The sequence below is a fragment of the Choloepus didactylus genome, chromosome 19 (assembly GCF_015220235.1).
Source record: "Choloepus didactylus isolate mChoDid1 chromosome 19, mChoDid1.pri, whole genome shotgun sequence".
NCBI classification, from domain to species: domain Eukaryota; kingdom Metazoa; phylum Chordata; class Mammalia; order Pilosa; family Megalonychidae; genus Choloepus; species Choloepus didactylus.
The window spans coordinates 47,761,678-47,783,261 of NC_051325.1; the positions used below are offsets into that span (position 1 = coordinate 47,761,678).

Sequence of the window (21,584 nt, forward strand, 5' to 3'; positions counted from 1 at the left end):
AGAGAAAGGGCCATTTCTGCATTCTTTTAAAAAGAGAATGCATGGTAAATGGCAGGATGCAGGCAAAATGTCGGGCACAGCCGCGTTTATCCAATTGCTACCGCAACACATACAATATTTTCCCTTGATGTTTTATTATGACAGTTTAATAAACAATGCTAAAAGAATTGTACAGTGCACGCCTGTATCTCCACTACTGGGATTCTACCATTAACACCGTGCTTTCCTGGCTTTATCACATATTTATCCATGTAGCTGTTTCTTTATCCATCCATCACTCCATCTTCTTTTTTTGACACGTGTCAAATTGCAGACAGCCATTTACTCCCTGCCCCAAATACTTTGGCATGCATACCATTAATTAGAGTTCAATATTTGTTTATCTTTTTTCCTTTTGATTTGAAATTTACATGCAACAAAATGTACACTCCTAACTGTGTACATTTGCTGAGTTTTGACAACTGCATCTGCCTGTGTAATTCAAATGCTTATCAAGATATGGAACACTGTGATCACCCGAGAAAGTTCCCTCATGCGCCTTCTCAACCAATCCTACCCCTCACCCACTCCTCCCACACAAAATTTTGTCACTTGCTTTCCACTTTCCATTATAACACAATTATTTTCTCATGTTGCTTCCCAGTCTTCACGGTAATTCACTCCTCTGTTCACTCACTCAATTCATTCTTTAGTCACCCAGGATCTTCTCTGTCCCAGGCACTGGGGATGGGACCCCATGTGAGATGGTGGTTAAGAGCTCTGGAGCCAGGTTGCTGGGTTTGAGTCCCAGGTGCATTGTTTCTCAGGGCAAGTCACCTAACCTCTCTGAGCTCCACTTTCCTTATCTGTAAGCTGGAGGTGATGACATTAGCAGTGGCCTTACAGGTCAGTGGGAGGGTTAGGTATGACAGCGCATATCAAGCATTTAGTACCTAGTAAGTGCTTGGGGAGTGTAGTCGAAACCATCTAAGGAAACCCTGTCCTCGTCTTGCAGGAGCCCACAGCACTCCAGGATTGTGAGATCCTTCTTCCTTCTCATGGCAATTAACCGAACCACTGTCTGTGCCCAGTTTTTTTGTTTGTTTGTTTTGTTTTGTGTTGTTGCCATTAAAGCCATGCTGCACTAAACGCCTCTGGACCAGGAAAGTTAGGCTTCAGCAGAGGATTTCCCAGCGATTGTTCCCAGAAGGAGCTGTGGGGTGGGAGGGGAGAGAGCCTTGTTTCTTCCTGCTTTGTTTTTATGTGCTTGTCCTGATGTTCCCCTTAAGGGTGGTCCTGTTTGCAAAGCCACCATCATTTGTCAGATGCTTTCTTCAAGGTGAGAGTAACAGCCAACACTCTCTTTCATCACTGTGACCCAAGTAAGTATATGACTGAGATCACTGCAGGTGATGGAGAATATGGGTTCAGAAGTGGGGAAGGATGAGCAGACATTCTCATGTGGAAATGAAGGAGCCCCCACAGCATACATTCCTGAGTGGCAGGCCACCCAGCCCTGCTCGGAGCTCAGCCAACTGAAGATCAGCCTGAGGGCAGGACCAAAGGGCACCCACTCTTCACCTGCCAAACTGACTCATCCTGCGGTGCCCAAATCAGCACCCTCTCCTCTAGAACGCCCTCCTCTGTGCTCCTTTTGTAACTTGTACTCACCTCTGTCATGTTCATCACACTGTATTTGACTATTGATTTGTCTGTCTCTCCAATTCAGTTGTAAGCTCTTTGAGAGCATAGCTCACATCTTGATCATAGTGGAATCTCTGGCTTCTGGCAGGTGCTCAAAAATATTTTTCATTTATTACTTAACCAATTTCTGCCATTAGTAGCTAGGTACTTTACATATTGTTCGGTTTGCTAATACTGCTGTTATGCAAAGTACCAGAAATGGATTGGCTTTTATAAAGGGGGTTTATATGGTTACAAAGTTACAGTCCTAAGGCCATAAAAGTGTCCAAACAAAGGCATGAACAATAGGGTCCCTTCACTGAGGAACAGCAATGGCGATGGTGTCTGGAAAGCCTCTGTCAGCTGGGAAGGCACGTGGCTGGCATCTGCTCTGGGGTTCTGGTTTCAAAGTGGTTTTCTTCCAGGATGTTTCTCTCTAAGCATCTGGAGGTGTTCTCTTAGTTTCTCCCAGGCAAACTCTGGGCTAGCAAAAGTCTGCTTTCAACAGCCATCTCCAAAATGTCTCTCAGCTGCAGCACGTTCTTGGTTCTTTCTCCCAGGATGTTTCTCTCTAAGCCTCTGGGGGTCCTTCTTTAGCATATCCTGGGGCAAACTCTGGGCTTCATCTCTTAGCATAACATCTCCAAATGTCTTTCTGTCTTCCTGTTCAAGAATTTCTAAGCGTCACCGTCAGCAAACGTCTGGGCCTGTGTGGCTCTTTTTAAAGGACTCCAGTAAACTATTCAAGACCCATGCTCAATGGGCGAGGCCACACCACCTTGGAAATAATTCAGTCAGAGTTATCTCCTACAATTGGGTGAGTCATATCTCCATGGAAACAACCTAATCCAAATATCCCACAAGATTGGATTAGAAGATCATGGCTTTTTCTTGGGGGACATAATATATCAAAACTGGCACATATATATTATCTTCATATTAAAATATTTAATCCTTTTCTACCCACTTGCTGTAGAAAATCTGAAGAGCAGAGGAAAAAGTAGAATATAGAAAAAAAATTAACCCGGTTCTTTTTAAAAAAAATGACACAGACAAACTTTGAGCATAATTGGTTAAGAAAACAGAAAAAGCATGTATGATAGATACAGTAGAGTTTTTAAAATCATAAGATAATATTTTTTAAAAATTTATTTGAAAAGTTAGGGAAAAGAAACATTTTTTTAGAAAAGTATAATTTACCAAAATTTGATAAAGAAAATTAGAAGACAGAATGATCCAATTATGAAGTTGAGTCAGTTATCAAAATTTTTCTTCCACAACTCATTAGGCAAAACCAGTACAACCTTGATATGCAAAGGTTGGCAACAATAGCACAAGGAAAGTTTAAATCAATGTCTATTATTAACATACATGCAAAAAATCCTAAATGAAATAATTGCAAATGGAATTTACCAGTGTGTTAAAAATAAATTATGACCAAATACAAGTCCTGACAATTATCCTAGGAATATAAAGATGGTTCAACATGAATGATATCTATCAGTATAGAACCGTATTACCAGATTAGAAGATAAAATTCAGGTGATTATTTCAATAGATGCCAAAAAAGCACTGATAAATTATAATATTTTATGCCAGAAAAACAATCTCTTAGCAACCAGGAATAAAAGCAAATGTTATTAATTGACAAAGGGCATTATCAAAAACTTTCAGAAGTATCATGCTTAATAGCTTTGTGGTGAAATGTAAGAAGTGTGTTCACTGAAGAAAAGAGCAAGAATATCTGATATCATCGATTCTATTTAACATTGACATTAGAAGTGCTGGACAATGCAATAAGATAAGACAAAGAAAGAAGTAGTAAGATGATTGGAAAGGAAGAGCTGTATATTTCTCTTGCTCTCTTTCTCTCTCTCTCTTTGCAGGTAACATGATCATCTTTGCAGAAAATCCAAGAGAATCTACAGAACAGCTGTTAGAACAAATAAGAGAGTTTAGTAAGTTTGCCAGATACAAGATAAACATTCAAAACTTGTATAGGAATAATAGTGTTCCTATACATCGGTAACAACTAACTGGAAAACATAACAGAAAGGCTTCATTCACCACTGCTACAAAAAATTATAAGGTATGTAAGAAAAAGACTAACAAAATATGTACAAGACTTTATAAAAAAATTGCCAAACATTGCTAAAAGAATATAAAATATGACATAAATAAAAGGATATATGAATAAACAAATATATAAAATATAGAAATGAGTCTATAAATATATAATTGAATATTTATCCATAGATTGGAAAATTTTAATCAAAAATTCAATTATTCCAAAGTTAAATTAAGAAATTAAATGTCAATCAAAACACTAACAGAATTTTCTTTTTAGCTTAGCCTGAAATTCATAAGAAAGATCAGACAGAGTCAGTGAAGCATAGTGCTTATGAGTGCGTACTTTGTAGTCAAACCTGGCTAGTTGCAAATCTTGACTTCATCATTTACTACTTGTAGGTATGTTATTTGGCCTCTCTGTGCCTCAGTTTCCTCATTTGTCAAATAGAGAGAATAGTACTACATACCTCCTGGGGATGTTGTCAAGACTAACAGAGATAATAGATGTATAATACTTAATGTCCGGTACTCAGTAACATCCTCTTTTTATTTCCCCCTAGATAGCTGCATATGGTGATTTCTCTTCTTGTTCTTTTCTTTTTATCCCCCTTTCTCTTCTTTTCCCTCTTTTCTTATCCTTCTTTCTTTCTTTCTTTCTTTTTTTTTTTTTTGGTGAGGGGTTCATTCACATTTAATTTTTCTTATTTCTTTACCTATGTAACCAGCACACACTAACATACAGGTGTGCATAGGCAGACAAAGGTAAGGAGATCTTGAGATTTCTCAGGGAGTGTGTTCCAGACAATGTGTCCATTATAGACTCTTTATATTGATAGATAATCTGTACAATATAATTTAACCTCAAGTGTAGCCTGTTGTTGTAGAAGGAATATGGATTTCAGGTATGAATCCCAGCTCCAAGAAGTCCTGGCTGTGTGGCTGAGGTTCAGGGACTTCACTTCTCTAAACCTCAGTTCCCTCATTTGTAAAAAGTGCTTTGATGGTAACACCCACCTTGAAGGCTGGTGAGAAGACCCCAAAAGACAAGGTGGTTGGTGCCCAGCAGGTTCCCCACGAACCTCAGTCCTCTCCCAAGGACTCTCCACTCTCCCTCCTTCCTTCTTGTTCCACTGCCCCTCTCTATGAAAGTGGGTCCCACGAAGTCTCCCAGAGGGACCTTGGCACCATCACTCTGGACAGCTGGAGAGGGGTCATGGCTCAGGGGTGGGACCTGAAGTAAAAGGAGAAAACGCAGACTCCTCTTTCTTCCTTTTTTTGTGAGGGAGCTTTAGAACCCCTGACCAGGAAAAAAACATCTTTTAAAAATAGCAACTCAAGGTTTAATGCTGCTTCAGAGTTTTAGCAGTGCTTTGCTTTCCATATTCTCATTGTTCTCACAACAATCCAGTTGGGTAGGCATCATTACCTGAGTTTTCAGAAGTTTAAACTGAAGCTCAATGAGTTGCAGTGACTTGGCCAAAGTCAAACAGGGCATTGGGGCAGAGCCCAGCACTCAGACTCAGAGCCCTTAACGTCTTGCCCAGTGCTCTTCTCGCTGTGTGCAGGGGCCTGTGCAAGTCCTCTTGGGACAATGTCTCTGCCACCCACGCCATGCATTGGTCCGTTTGTTCTTTAGTCCAGCAGTCATCTGTGAGTGGTAGTTGTGGGCTGCCTTGACCAGTTGTCAGAATTAATGGACAGTTTAGGGTGCTGTTAGTGGAGTACAATGGCCAGGGCCCCAGGAATGCTCTGCTGCTGTCCTACCCACCTCAGCCAAGTTCCTGAAGGAGATGTGTGCATGCACACTGGGAGAAGGATGTTATTAGATAGACCAGAGCCCTGTAGCAGACATGACTGATTCCCCGCCCCACAAACCTTACCATTCCAGCAATTTCTGACTGCTGGCACCTGCATCTCTTTCCTAAGGGCCTTCCATGGTTGCCAGACCCCCATTCTGAATTACCCGGGAATTAATGCCCCCTGGGAGCAGCCCTCAACCAATGAGAGATGGGAGTTGATGGGTAAAGAACCCAACTCTCTTGCCTCTCAAGGAGATAACTCGAAGGTATGCGTTTTACACTGTTTTCCAGAATTTTCCACAGGGGTGATTTGCTTGATAACCTGTATGTACTGGCTTACTTCCTTTCTCCCTTAACCTGTTGTCCTGCCATCACTCTCAAATACACTACTTGTACTAGAATCCTTGGTCTAGGATCTGCTTCTGGAGGGACCCAAACTAAGAGAAGTGAGCTTTACCTTGTGGACCTCCATTTTCCACCCCAGACCAGCTTCACATGCTCCCCACACCTAAGCCTGTTAGGTTTGCATTCTGGCTACTGGGAAGGAAAAGTCAAGGAGACAGATAGGGCTGGAGCCTCTTTCACATGCACTGAATTGTGACTCTTCCAAATGGCAAACATGGCCTGTCTGTGCCCTGGGATCCAAACAGTTCAGAGGCTGCATCTTCTTCGTGTGTGTGTGTGTGTGTGCATGCTTCTTCGTGTGTGTGTGTGTGTGTGTGTGTGAAGAAAGGAGGGTCCTTCTACCTCTACATCTCCTAGACGTGGGCATGAAGCGTCCATATGTGTTAGCCCCTGTGCTAGTCACTGGGGCCACTAAGATGTGAAAGCCATACTTTCTGCCCTGGAGAGATGTGGTGAATGTATTACTGTAGTTCAGTGAGGTTGGCACTAATAGTCCTGTGTGCAGAGGGTTATTGGAACAGCAAATTGGAGCACTTAGTTGGTGTTGCAGAGAAGTAATCACCAAGGAAGTGACTGTTGAGTTGGGTCTTAAAAAATGAGTTGGTATTTTTTAGGGTTTTCTTGGCTGAAGGAAAATGGAATAGGGATAAGTATGCCCAGGTCCTTCAAGCTTCTGGCTGGAAGTGACACAACCCACTTTCAATCATATTTCATTGACTAAAGCAAGTCACATGGTCATACCTAACTCCAAGTGGAAGGGAGAGTACAATTCTACCATGTGCCCATAGGAGAGAGAAGCAGAATTTTCCTGATCAGATCCAAGGATTCCCACAGTTGGATATTTGGCTCCTCTGCTGAAGTTGTTTTTTAGGGGGTGGTCATTTTGATTTTAAACCAAGATATTCTCCAGGTGAAGGGGCCATAAGTGGGGTAGGGCTCATTTCCCTCTGGGATCCCATGGGTAAGTGGGCATCTCTATATTCTGCCCCATAGCCATCTATGATGTCAGAAGCTGAGAGCAGGAAGATGCACAGGCAGACACTTTGGGCCCCTAAACTGGGCTGCTGTATGCAGGACATGACCTTGCTGGCCTGAGCAACCTCCATTGGCTGGGACTTGATACTGTGGTCTGAGCCTCCCCTTTCACAGATTCAAGCCCCACTCCCATCCTGAGGACAACAAATGGGGTGAGACACAGACTTCTTATCTGATCATCTGCCAACATGATAGGGCAAGACCAAGCTTTGGAACCTCCATGGCTTCCCTGTTGGACTTCACTGCTGAACTTCCCAGAGACCTCTTGGGTGGTGACTCTCTCTCATCAGGGAAGGGACTGGACATAGGTGGCTGAGAGGGTTGACATTTACTGCTGTTGGCAGGTCCCAGAGAAGCCACATTGCTGCCTGCAGCTGACCCGTTGCACCTGGGTCTTCATATTCTGGTTGAAATTATTGTTCTAAAGCTCTGGCCAGAGTAGTGAGTCTAGGTTAGAAGTATGTGAAATGCTCCAGGTGGAATTTCCAGGCTTAGGTACTAGTCCTGGTCCTGCTGTTAACTGCGTGATGTCGAGCATTCCTCTCTGGACTCACCCTCCCCATCTGTAAAATGGCCACAGCAGTCTTATTTCCTGACCCAGAGGGTTTCCGTGAAGATTGACCTCCTCAAGCCCCACCAGAGGAACTAGGAATGGTACCAACAAAAACAAACAGAACTACAGCAAGCATTCTAATTAATGGTGAAATGTTCATAGCCTTCCTTCTGAGATCAGGATTGAGACAAGGATGTCTGCTATTATAAATTCCTTCCAACATTGTATTGGAGATACTAGCCAGTGCAAGTAGACAAGAAAAAGAAATAAAATGTACAAGGTTTGGAAAGTAAAACTTTCATTTTTGCAGATGGGATAATAGCATGTTTAGAAAAGTCAAAAGAATCTATAGGTTGTTAAAATGACAAGTGAGTTTGGTGATGTGGCTGGATACAAGGACACTAAACAAAAATCTATTTCTATATATGATCCAGATCTATCTTACTGCATAACAAATCTCCCCAAAACTTTGTGGCTTAAAATAACACCATTTATTATCTTTCATGGATTCTGTGCATTTCCAATTCATGAGGGGCTCAGCTGGATGTTTCAGGGTTTCTCAGATGGTTGCAGTCAAAGAGAGTGGGTGGAGCTGGATTAGCATGGGGCTGGGCCAGCTGGGCACTGGCTAGGCATCTCCCTCTCTTTATTTAGTCTCAGGGTTTCTGCATGTGGTCTCTCCTAGTGGTTAGTTTGGGCTTTTTGAAAATATGGTGGCCTAAGACTTCTTACATAAGGGCTTAAGGTTCCAAAGACAAATGTCCCAAGAGAGGGAGCCAAGCAGAAGAAGCTGCATCAAGTTTTATGAACTAGCCTCAGAAGTCAAGCAGCATCACTTCTGTCACATTCTGTTTGTTAAAAAACATTTGCTAAGGCCAGCCCTTTTCAAGGGGAATGTTATCAGACTCCACTGCTTGGGAGGAGTGTCAAAGAATTTGTGTATACATTTTATTTTATTTTATTTTTTTATCTTCATTTTATTGAGATATATTCACATACCATGCAGTCATACAAAACAAATCGTACTTTCAATTGTTTACAGTACCATTACATAGTTGTACATTCATCACCTAAATCAATCCCTGACACCTTCATTAGCACACACACAAAAATAACAAGAATAATAATTAGAGTGAAAAAGAGCAATTGAAGTAAAAAAGAACACTGGATACCTTTGTCTGTTTGTTTCCTTCCCCTATTTTTCTACTCATCCATCCATAAACTAGACAAAGTGGAGTGTGGTCCTTATGGCTTTCCCAATCCCATTGTCACCCCTCATAAGCTACATTTTTATACAACTGTCTTTGAGATTCATGGGTTCTGGGTTGTAGTTTGATAGTTTCAGGTATCCACCACCAGCTACCCCAATTCTTTGGAACCTAAAAAGGGTTGTCTAAAGTGTGCGTAAGAGTGCCCACCAGAGTGACCTCTCAGCTCCTTTTGGAATCTCTCTGCCACTGAAGCTTATTTCATTTCCTTTCACATCCCCCTTTTGGTCAAGAAGATGTTCTCCGTCCCACGATGCCGGGTCTACATTCCTCCCGTGTATACATTTTAAAACCACCACACTACACTGGCAACAAAAATAAAATAAAGAAACCACTCATAATAACATCAAAAACATAAAATACCCAGGAGTAAATTCAATAAAAGATGTGCAAAGATCTCTACATTGGAAACTACAAAATATTGCTCAGATAAAAAATTTTAAAAGCCTAAATAAATGGAGGGATATACCATGTTCATGGACAGGAAGACATAATAGTGAAAATATGTCAGTTTAACACAAATTGATCCAAAGATTCAATGTGATCCCCATCAAATTCCCTGCAGGATTTGTGTGTATGTATAAAAGACAAGCTGATTTTTAAATTCCGATGGAAATACAAAGAGTAAAGAATAGTCAAAGAAGTCTTGAAGAACAAAGTGGATAAACTTATTCCACAGGATATTAAAACTTATTGTAAGCCTACAATAATCAAGACAGTGTGATAATGGCACAAGAAGAGAAAAGTAGACTAATGGGATGGAATAGAGATTCAGAAGCTGTCCCATGCATATATGGTCTACTTGATTTATGACCAAGGTAGTACTGCAGAGAAGTGAAAAGTGATCTTTTCAATAGTATGGGGTTAGTTGAATATCCTTACAGAAGAAAAGGGGCCAAACAGGCTATTCCTCCTGATAGGGTGTGGCAATCAATTTCTAGAAACAATGCTGAAATTTATGCACAAGTTTTTCTTTTTCTGGGCTGTACTTTCCCTCTGTTGCCCTCTAAACCTTCAGTGAAAGCCTGTTTCCTATAGCCATCCTGTGTTGGTGGATCTTTGTGGCCGTAAGTAGTGGTCCTAGCTCCAGGCAAGGACCAGCAAAGTTAAAGTAGCAGTTGGGAGCTAAGTTCCAATCTGGCTCCTGAGTGGGCAAGAGGCTCACCTCTTTTCCCCCAAATAGCATCCTGTGTCCTGCTGCCACCTGCCCAAGAATCCACATTCTGACTGAATTCTGTCTCCTGGCCTTTCCCAGGCTGACCTCAGAGGTGTGAGGGAGCCAGGAGCCAGGAGGATGGTGGATGGAAGCGGTCAGTGGGAGGTGAGGGAGTGGAGACTGCTGGTGTAAGCCAATCTTGCACGAAAAGCTAGCAACGGGCTAGCTGCTAGCAGGTGGTGTGAAGATTTAGGGGATTTTTTTTTTTTTTAAGAGGAGGGAGCTTGCTTCACCATGGGTGCTGTCCCATCTTTCTTTCCCCTCTCCAGGAGACCAGCAGCATCTGAAACCCTAAGGTGGGGTATGGAAGAATTCTGAACCCCTCCTCCGAGCTTCTGGTTCCAGGCCATTCCTGTGGACCTTCCCCAGCGGGAAAGGAAGTGGGGCTCATCTGCCTTCTTCCAGAGGTTTCAGTCCTGGATCCTTTGGGGGCAGTGGCGCCCCCCCCCTCTGGCACTCCATTACTGATGACTCAAGACCTTGCCTCAGTTATCCCACATGTAAAATGAGGGTTTAAGCGCGACTGTCCCCCGGGGGCCCCTCCTGCGGTGACTCGGAACCAGGGAAGGGCATCCGGGAGCTGGGCCGCGACTCCCCACCCCCACCCCCCAGGTAAGGCGGCATCCATCTCCGCACGTGTCCCCGCGACACTCTCCTCCTCCTCCCTCCCACGCCGTGTGGGGGCTCAGCGCCTCCCCAAATATTTAGGGTGGGGAGTGTCCCACTCCTGGGGAGGGGTGTGGTACGGGCTTCTCCCTCCCGTCCCCATTGGTGGCGAAACGCAGGACGAGGAAGGGCCTCCTGGACAGGCGCGCAGCCGTCTTGGACCCCCGGGGGCGGAGGGCCAGGCGGGTGACCCGGCAGCGGCCCAACCCAGAGAAGGGACCTCACCGCCTGCGCCCGGGCCCCGGGCCCTCGGCGGCGCGGGAGGCCGGAACAATAGCGCGCGCGGGCGGGGCGGGGGCGGGGCGCTCCGCCCGGCCCCGCCCCCGGCCCGCCCCCCGCTCTCGCACACCCGCTCGCACACTGGCTCCCACCCGCCGCCCGCCCAGGCACTGCCCGCGGGAGCCGCCGCCGCCGCCGCGCCCGCCATGGACGTCCGCCTGTACCCCTCGGCGCCCGCGGTGGGCGCGCGGCCCGGGGCCGAGCCGGCTGGCCTGGCGCACCTGGACTATTACCACTGCGGCAAGGTAGGCAGGGGACCGGGCTGGGGGGCCAGGGCGGCGGGGCGGGCGGGGCCTGGCCGCGCCTTCGGACCCAGGGCGGGGGTCGGAGCGGCCCGGGCTAGCGCCCCGGCCAGGAGTCACCCCGCTACCCAGGACGCGGGCATCCTCGGAGACCCACGCGGGGAGATGCCGGGCCGTGCCGAGGCGCGGGGATAAGCACCAAACTCTGCCCCGTCGACGGGCACATGCCATCCACAGCGACACCCTCGCAGGTACACTCACACCCTGAGTTCCGGTCAAGGCAGAAGTCTCCCGACAGTCTCCCACACGATGCCACAGTGACACTCACTCGCCCACGTCCCCTTGACAGCCGCACATTCATACACAAGCTGACACAAAGTGTCCCACTGGCACACACAGAGACAGCCATGCTCCTACTTACAATCTCACCGTCCCGCACAAGTCACCCTTGACAGTTATTTGTACACAATGACACAGACCCTCGCCCACATACACTGTCACACCTCCACATATAAGTCACCCATTCACACACACTACGATGGCATACACATCACATCCAGACACAACTGGGGACAGTCACACAAAGAAGTCTCCCCAACAGTCACACGCTCGCACTCGCAAGGGCACACACAGCCACCCCCCTGGACTGGGAGTCTCAGACCAATGTCGCTGATGGCCACACAGTCACACGCGGTCACACCCAGGGGCAGCCACAGCCTCCCCCGCCCCCACATCTCGGTCATCCACACTCGCTCGTCGGGGTTTCAACTTCTCGGGCCCCGCCGCCGCGCACTAATTGGGCCGTTTACTAATTGGCCTTCACTGCCCCGCGGGGCCTCGGATTCCGAGTTGGCAAAGACCAATTGAGGCCTGTCCTTTCCTGGGAACGGTGTGCGGGCATCTCTCTCGGTTGGAGCTGCAGTGAGGGGTGCCCCCCACCCATTTTTCCGAGATCGCCGCCCCCACCCCCCCCACCCCTAGCCAGGACCCTGCAGCGCCGCGTCCAGCGCTTGCTCCTGTGATTCAAGCTTGTGTGCCTAGAACCCGGGACGAGACGCATCCGGTCCCCACGCCCCATGCCGTTCCCAGCCGGGGATGGTTAGGTGTAGCTGCGCCCTCCGGTCCCTCTTCCCTCGCCGGGAGAGAACTTTCAAACTTAGTTAGGAAGCCAGACCGTCTGTGCGTCCGCGGGGCCGTGCAGCGGGCTAGGGCCCGCCAGTGCCGAGCGCGGCTTTTCGTCACACGGAGCCCGGATTGAACGGCGCGCGTGGGTTTCACCGCGGCCCCGGCGCAGACGCGCGGGCTCCGCGGTGGTGCGTGGTGAGTACGCGTCCGGTGGCTGGACGCAACCCTCCCCGGGTTTCTCCCACCACTCCGCAGGTTTTAATCAGAATCCCTGGGGGAGCGGTTTTTGGGGTTGCTAGGCAAAGCCCCCTGCAGTTTGTTTGGGGACGCGAGGCCAAGAGGGCCTGGGGCGGAGGGGTGGGGGCTGCAAGTGAGGTCTCGTGGTGGGTGGGGGTGATTATCTTTTGTTGGTAACCGGCAGAGTTAGAAGCCCAAGGAGGGGATGCTGTCCTCCAGAGAAGGCGGGTTGTCTGGCTGCTCCAAGTCTGATGGAGGGAAAATTGATTAAAAGTAGCAAGTATAGTTTTCAGGGAGGAGAGGGCTGTTGGGTGTGGGGACAGCTGGTCTACCGCTGCCCTTGGCTTTGTTATTTTCTTAAAATATGAAGTTGGCAAGGTTCCAGCCTCTAGTTTGGGAGCATGGGCAGGGATTGGGGAATTGTGCCTTAAACTCCGGGTGGGTGTCTGGGTGGAGGCTTAGCCCAGAGTTCTCCCTTTGGGGTGGCATTTTTGTAAACCCTGCCAGGTTAGGGCTGTCCCAAATTGAGGCTTTGGGAGGCAGGACTGGCTGAGGCCCTTGCTTTTCTCTTATGCTCCATAAACCTCTGACTCAGCACCAAGAACCTGTGTGAAAACGGGGCAGGGAGGGAATTGCCCAGGGAATGAGAAGCAGGTGATTTCTGGTTTCTGTCTGTGCTTTAGGACCCCCAGAGCTGGGGGAGGGGGGTGGTGTCCTGAGGGGTGGAGGGGTCCATCCTGGATAGGTGAAAGGAAGGTCTGACCTTGCACTTGGTTGTGAGACCTGCTTCTCAATCCTTTGGGCTTGTGGCAGGGTGAGGAGTGGGAGGCTATTTGGCTTAGCCAACAGTGGGTGAAAAGCCTTTCGGTAGCAGACTCCAAGTGGGCCATGATCTTTAATGGTGTGTTGTGGGTGGGGGCTGCTGTGAGCAGGAGCTTCTCTTCTCTGGCCCCAGAAACTGAGGGTTGGGGGGGATGGGCAGGGAGGGTGATGCTCAGACTCTACCCTTACAGCTGGTTGCTAGCAGAGCTGGAGGGGAAACTGAGAACTCCGTGTGCAGCAGACCACACTTGGAGCCTGTAGTCTCGACTGCACAACCAAGACACAGCCTATACACTGGGGGCTCAGTTCCTGGAGTCCAGACAGGAGACTTGTCCCCACAGCGACTCAGGCCTGAGGAGCACAAGGACAGGTATTTGCCCAAGGGATGCTGGATGGCCATGGGGCAGTTGACCTGGAAGAGCCCTTTGGCGACTGTCCCCTTGGCGACCGTCCCCTTGGCGACTGTCCCTTAGCGATCCTCTACGCAGAGATTCCCAGCCTCTTTAAACTCAAGTCATGGGCAGTGGTTGTTCTTTTGGTATCTTTTGTTTGAAAAAACACATGACAAAAAGCTGCTATGGTTTCCTTTTGGCTTTGACATGGATTTGTATTTTATTAATCACAGTAATATTTGAATGCATGGAAAAATAGCTTATCAGATATAAGGCAGGCACATTATTTATTTAACATAATAACGGTGCTTAGTGAGCATAGGACTTGTGGCCCTGTGGTGGGATCCCCTTCATCTTCCTTGCTTCACAGAAGGGGAAACTGAGTCATGGAATATATAGTCACAGGTTACATAGCAAGTGAAGAATAGAGCTGGGGCCTGAACCCAGTTTTCTTGACTCCCAGTTTGACACTCTTTTGGCCTCTCCATAAGTATCTGTTGTGGTTTGGGGGTTGGGAGACTGTGACAACCTTCCTAAGGTAACTTTGAATTCCTTTCATCCAGATTTTAGCAAGCCACTTTACCAGGCTGGGTGCACTGCTCAACCCACTCTCAGGATTCATGGCGTTGGAATTGGGCAAACCTGGGTTCAAATTCTATTTATGGCTTTGTGACTTTGGGCAAATGAGTTTTAGCTCATTTTTTAAAAAATTGAGGTATGTTTTTATATACAGTAAAATACAGATTTTAAGTTTACACTTCCATGAATTTTAACAAGTATAAACACTTTTGCAACTACCATCCCAATATCCAGGTATAGAACATTTCCAGAAAGTTCCCTCATGCCTCTTCCCAGGCAACACTCCCTATCCCTACTCCCGGAGGCAAGTACTTATCTAGTTTCTATTGCCAATGCTTTATTTACGGTCTACTAAGTATGTTAAGTATATTTGAGTTCTAGAAATTCGTATGCAGCATATGTTTTTGTGTCTGACTTCTTTTGTTCAACATAATGTTTTTGAGGTTCATCCATGTTGTTATGAGTATCTGTGGTTTGTTCCTTTTTTATTGCTAAGCAATGTTCCTTTGAAAGACTATAGCACAATTGATTTATCCATTCATCTGTTGATGGAGGTTTTGATTTATTTCCAGGTTGGGGCCTTCCAAATCAAGCTTCTGTGAACATTCTTATACAAGTCTTTTATAGGTGGAGCTAATTAATATCTCTGAGACTTGGTGTTCTCATACATCGACTGAGGACAGCATTGCCTACCTCTGAGGTTTGGGAGGGTTAAGTGAGTTGATGTAGGCTAGGACAGTTCTTGGAACATACCAGCTACTAATTACACAACAATGTTATCAGTCGTCTGGGACCTGTTCCAGTAAGAGGCTTAGCAGGTTTGTGTTCCAAGCATCCTTCATCCCTGGTCCGGGCATCCTTCAAGGCCAGTCTGGGTACCACCTTCTCTGTGCAGTGATGGCCAGCAACATTCTCTCTTTTTCCAGGCTCCCCCAAGACATGGGACATGGCATGTTCTGCCATCTATCATTCAATCAACAAATATTTAATGAGAACTTCTCTGTGCCAGGCACTGTGCTAGGCAACTGATGCTACAGCAGTGCAAAAAAAAAAAGAGACTCAAATTGGGGGAAGTCCTAAATATATGGGTGAAATATAAGGTATTATGATTGATAGCAATACAACTATGGAGAAAAATATGCAGAAAATAGGGTTGGGGCGGGGTGCCAAGGCCTGGAGGTTGTTTGCAGTTTTAATAGGGAGGTAGGGGAAGACCTTGTGGTCTAGACTGGTGCTTCTCAAATCTTAGCGCACATCAGGAATCATCGGCAAGCTTTTAAAACAGATTTCTGGGTCCAACTCCCAGAGATTCTGATTCAGTAGGTCTGGGTGGGGCCCTGGGAATTTGCATGTCTAATAAGCTCCCAGGTGATGCTGCTGATCCGGGGACCACACTTAGAGAAGCAGCAGTTTGGTTGTTTGTGTAACGGCTTTTGTGGTCTCACAGCAGGCAGGAACCATGCCCAGCACCTGGCGCTGTGCCTGATCTATAATTGCCCAGTGAATGTGTGCTGGTGGGTGAGTGATTTAACTTTCCATCCACCGAGACCTGGGCACAGTGTTCTATGCCAGGCTGGGAATCTAGACGAAATTTGGCAAATGAATGACTGGAGCCTCCTTTTGATCCATATCCACAAAGTTGGAATAGCTGTTCCTGCCTTACCCAGACTTGAGATAGGTGAGCCCACTCAGCATCCCCTATGAGGGAGATCCCACAGCTACTTTCTGCAAGTGCTGTGGGTGCATCCGTGGAAGGAACCCTGGGCCAGGTGGGCTGCGAGCTGAGATGGCTGGTCCCAGGGAAGTCTGGAAGGATGCCTGCCTCTCTGTTAGGAAGCTTTTCTTTACTTTCCATCTAAATGGAACCCTCTCTCCCCATCCTATCCTGGAAGGCCCTTGTTCTGGGCCTCCAGGACCTTGCTTTTGCATCTCTCACACGTCGGAGGCACCAGCCCAGCCCTGGCACTGCTGCCCCCCATCTGCTGGGTGACCTTGAGCAAGGCCCTCTCTAGTCCTCTGTTTTCCTCTGTGCAGAAGGAAAGCAAATCGGTCACCTTCAGCCTCGTGGGATGTAGAAATATAACGAGACATCCTTTATAATGAACATCCTTTATAACTGTAGCATGAGGCGCACTCAGGAGGCTGAGGATGATGCCTTATGAGGAGTTGGACCCACGTGTGCTTCAGAGAGCAGGAACCCCTGTGCAGGTCTCGACTTGTGATTTCCCAGGACAGGGGCCACCCATCTTTTGGCTGACCTGACCTTTCTAGAGGAGCTTGTCTGAGTGGGCCCGGAGGACAGAACCCAGCTTGAAGAGTGGCCAGGAAGCAGGGAAGAGCAGCTTCGAGTCTGTGCGAGCAGAACAGGCTCCACTTTTTACTCCTTTCCCAAGAATCCCCCCATGGCATGGCCACTGGCCTGTGTGATTCAATAGGATATGTTTGTTTCTTGGATTTTCCAGGACTAGTCTCAGAATTTGAAGGCAGCCTGGATTCTGGAACCCGGCAGACCTGGGTTTGAATGCTGCCTTCACCATCAGTGCAGGCTGCGCCCTACTTCCTTTCTCTGCACAGTGGGCACATGGACACCTCCCCGTGGGGTTGCCCTGCTTGTTGGAGACCAAGCATGTTCAGTACTTGGCACCAACAGGAAATGCTCCTTTCATTTCCGTTCAGAAAGTGCAGCACAACTGAAAGTTAAAATGTGAGAGGAGCCTGCGTTTCATCACCAGCCGCTGGAGGAAGGACTGCTCGTCTGCCCACAGCTACCCCATCCAGTATTGTGAGGGGAAGGGCCTGGCTTTCCCAGCATTGGGCATTTCTGTTCCTGGGTCTCTGCATCTGATTCTCCTCAGCCTCTCGTTTGAAGAGGTCTGTGGTTGGACTGTTGTGAGTTGGGAAGGAGCTGCTCATTTCCTTGGTGTCTTTTCCTTTCCTTCCTGAGTATGTGAGAGAAACTGGGTTTTGGAGGCAAAGGAAACCGGCTCAGATCCCAGCTGCACCGTTCACTGGCTTGGGCTGGTGAACTTGTGCACCAGGTTTAACGGCTCCAGGTCTCAGCTTTCCCTTCCCTGCAAGGGACAATAATGCCTTCCTCACACTGTGTCTGTGAAGCTCAGACGAAGGTAACGGGTACAGAAGTGACCTCTCATCTAGAACAGTGTTTCTCAACCTTGGCATTAGTAACATTTTGGACTGGATAATTCTTTGCTATGGTGGGCTGTCCCTGACAATCGAAAATGTCTCTGGACATTGCCACATGTCCCCCGGGGGGCACATCGCCCCTGGCTGAGAACCATGGACCTAGAAATTGTGGCGCAGGTGAAGTAGAAGATGATGGTGATGAGAGACAGAGCTGAAGGGCTCGTGCTTTTTGTCCAGCCTTTTATTCAGTCCTGTGTCTCCCATTAGTAAACCCCATTTCCACGTTGTTGACAGTCATCTTTTTCCATGGACCAGAACCTACACGTTGATTTTGCCAGTGTGGTTTGGGAGCAGCAATAAAAACATATGGTAAGTAATTATTAACTTAATGAATCATTGTGAATTGTAATTTTGTATCTTAGTGAAAAGATGTATAACATGGGATAATACATTTTGATCAGTTACCCCGATGCTTAAACTTGCTATTGGGCAATTGTGATTTCTGGTGCCCACTATGATGGGTAACAAGATTGTGGCTTTTCAATATTTGATTACCTGTTTACTGCTGGGTTTCTTGGTTGTTCAGTTGGTCTGTATTGAATGCCTACTGTGCGCTGGGTGCTGGGGATTCAACCCTGTCCTGACGGCCCGGCGACTCAAGGGAAATCTTTTATTTACTGCATGAAAGGCTGTGTGGATCTGTAATATATTGTCTCAAAATATAGATTAATAATTAAATGTGTAATTGCCTGAGGGAAGTGACAGTGCCACACGTGTGGGAAGGTTTCTTATGGCAGAGTTGTACAGGAAACACCAGGTGGGCTTAATGGCAGCACGTAGGAGGGTCTTCTAGGCAGAGAGAGGGGCTTGGAGGGGGTTGGGGGATACTGTTGGCCTAAGGGGGGCTGGGAGGCCTGCCTGCATGGGAGCCGGAACATCCGCAGAGATAATCATAAAGGACGTTGCATCCTGACCTGTTGGATTTTAAATAGAGGACTGACTTGGAACCAGCCTGGGGTGTGCAAAAGTGTGAAATATTTTCACCTAGTTGGATTCAGACCGTTCTCAACAACTGTCTCTTGGTCTTCTGCACATGGGAAAGTTTAATGACTCTGTTTGATTTTGCAAGTAGCAAGTGATGCTCTGCTTCTAAAACTTTAGTGTGCATCAAATCACCTGGAGGGCAGGTTAACAATCTCCCAGAGTTTCTGATTCAGTAGGTTTTGGGGAGGGGTTGGAAATTTGCATTTCTAACAAGTTGATGTTACTGCTGCTTCTGATCTGAACCGCACTTTGAGAACCATTGCTGTAGATTACAGCACTTCCAGCCTTGCCCTAGGATGAGAGAGATCTATCCCTAACCTGGGGCATATAGCTCTGGGTCAGATACCGTCTGGTGTCCCCCAGACTCCTGTCTTTCTCAGCCCCCTGTAGGTCATGGGGGAGGCTCCTTCACTTTGGGGAGAGTCTTATGTTGAGTTTCCGGAAACAGACTCTGAGATGGAGAGTTGCATGCAGAAGAATTTTTTTGTAGGGGAGGGGAGCTCTCAGGAGGTGCACCTGTAAGGGAGTGAGAGAAGCAGGAGTGGGCAAAGGGAAAAGCTGGCCCATAATTTGGTTGCTGATGAAAGCCAGTCCCACAGGGAGCTCTGGAGCTGAGGTGGCTCTTCCTCGTTATCCCAAATTGAGGTACAGGGACACCCATGCCCTGAATCTTGCACCCTCCAGTCATGAGCTGCCGGCCTTTCCACGGGCCAGGGAGCTCCCTGGGGCAGAGAGCCCTTCCCAATGAGCGCAGCGACTGATGTTCCCAGCAGCTGGGGGGTGAATGCATAGAAGAGGGAATGGGGGGCACCACAGCATCCATTTCAGGGAGGTGCATCTTGGAGAGAAAACTCACCTTTCTCTTGGTTCTAGGAAGTCAAAGGCCGGCATGTTGACGATTTTAGCAACTTTGAGTCACTTGCTAGAGCTCCTTCCCCATCTCATGAAAGATTGTGAGTGAGAGGGGCCCTCTGTGGGAGATGCAGGATAGCTTCCTTAGTTATAGTCAATGGAGCTTTCTGGAACCCAAGGAGATTCTCTTACAGATTCTAAGGTAGGATTCCAGAGCCCCTGCATGAGATCTCACCCGTCTTCCTGTGTGAGAGGGAGGACTCCAGATTGGTTTCTGAGGAGCTTCTAAGCCGTGCCTGTGTGATTCACCTCTGGGCAGGGGCTGTGACTTCTTTGGACTGGAGTCCCTGTCAGGTTCCTCAGCAGGAGGCTCTGGGCCTGGCCCCTGCCTCAGTGTCGGTCACTGTTCATGGCTTTGCTCTTTGCTATTCTCTTCACCTTCTCTGAGCTCCCAAGAAACCCAGAGGCTAATGATTGGGGCATGATATGGGATACTAAGTCAAGTTTTTTTTTTTTTTAATTCAGTTTTATTGAGATCTATTCACATACCATACAGTCATCCACAGTGGACAGTCACCTGTTCACAGTACCATCATACAGTTTTTGCTTTCATCACTACAATCAATTTTTGAACATTTTAATTACTCCAAAAAATAATTTAAAAAAAGTAAAAAAGAACACCCAAAACATCCCATCCCCCCACTCCCTCCCTATTTTTCATTTAATTTTTGTCCCCATTTTTCTACTCATCTGTCCATACATTGGATAAAGGGAGTGGGAGCCACAAGGTTTCTACAATCACACAGTCACACCATGTAAGCTACATGGTTATACAACCATCTTCAAGAATCAGGATACTGGGTTGCAGTTCGACAGTTTTAGGTATTTTCTTCTGGCTATTCCAATTCACTAAAAGCTAAAAAGGGATATCTATATAATGCACAAGAATAACCTCCAGAATGACCTCTCGACTCCATTTAAAATTTCTTAGCCACTGAAACTTTATTTTGTTTCATTTTTCTTCCCCCTTTTGGTGAGGAAGGCTTTCTCAATACCGTGTTGCCCGGTCCAGGCTCATCCCCAGGAGTCATGTCCCATGTTGCCAGGGAGACTTACACCCCTGGGAGTCACGTCCACATAGAGGGGAAGGCAATGAGTTTATCTGCCGAGTGGGCTTAGAGAGAACACATCTGAGCAACAAAAGAGGTTCTCTGGGGGAGACTCTTAGGCACAATTATAAATAGGCTTAGCCTCTCCTTTGTAGTAACAAACTTCATAAGGGCAAGCCCCAAGATCGAGGGCTCGGCCTTCTAAACTGGTAGTCCCCAATGCTTGTGAGAATATCGGTAATTCCCCAGGTGGGGAAGTTTAATATTTTCATATTTTCCCCCAGTCCCTCAAGGGGGCTTTGCAAATACATTTTTATTTTAAATCAAGTTTTTTTTTCATTAGGTCACTCCTGGTCTTATCTTACTTTTCTGTCATTTACCCATTTTCTCTTTTTTTTTTTTAATTGATTTTTTTCTTTATGAAATGTACAGAAATACTTTAGAATATAAAGGAAAGTAGTGTTCTTCTCACTTGCTTTCCCTTCCCCCACTCTACACTCAATCCATTGAAGAGAGTTTTGGTGGATGTACTTCCTGGTATATTCGTTCTTCAGTTCAACACTTCTAATAAATTTATTTTATTTTATTTCTGAAATAACTGTTTTCACTTCTTAGAATTCTGTATTGTTTCTTGATTGATCTTATTTCATACTAGCCTATTTTCTTCATGGCTATGGGAAAATCTTGAATCTTTTGATGATGATATTACATGTTTAAAGACGTTACCTTTTGTTTCCTGCTGTTTTCTTGGTGGTTAGCTCTTCTACTCACTTTTAGGCCTCTCTGTTATGCTGATATTTTCTACAAATGCCTGATGATTCTTGGTTGACATTTATATTTGTAAGTGAGACTCTAGAGTGATGTGCTTTGTAGTTGTGAGTTTTCTCAACACCTGTGGAAGCCACGATTCTGTGGGCAGGCAGTGTGGATGTTGCTTTTAAGGGCCCTGGGTGTGGTCTTGGGGTGCAGACTTGTAGCTGGGGGGCTTCTATTAGGGTATGGGACAAACTCACTTCAGGGTGAGGCACCTTTGCCCATCACAGAGGCCAGCAGTTACCTGTGGGCACCGGAGCACTTTTCTTTCC

The 21,584-nt window shown here is 46.8% G+C and overlaps 1 protein-coding gene across 6 annotated transcripts in view; it reads left to right on the forward strand.

Annotated features, from left to right (window-relative positions):
- Positions 1-3,730: 3,730 nt before the first annotated feature.
- The window catches only part of TOX2 (TOX high mobility group box family member 2), a 157,005-nt gene continuing 139,151 nt past the window's right edge, over positions 3,731-21,584 (forward strand). Inside the window, exon 1 of one of the 6 annotated variants that reach the window (XM_037812005.1) lies at positions 3,731-3,751. Coding sequence is in view for 2 of the 6 variants with exons in the window: in XM_037812001.1 (XP_037667929.1) it covers positions 11,100-11,198 (99 nt within the window). In the remaining 4 variants the exon portion in view is untranslated. Of the gene's footprint in view, positions 3,752-11,051; positions 11,199-12,490; positions 12,516-13,570; positions 13,750-17,057; positions 17,864-21,584 lie in introns of those variants that run through there. The other 5 variants (XM_037812001.1, XM_037812003.1, XM_037812006.1 and 2 more) reach the window with 5 other exon arrangements.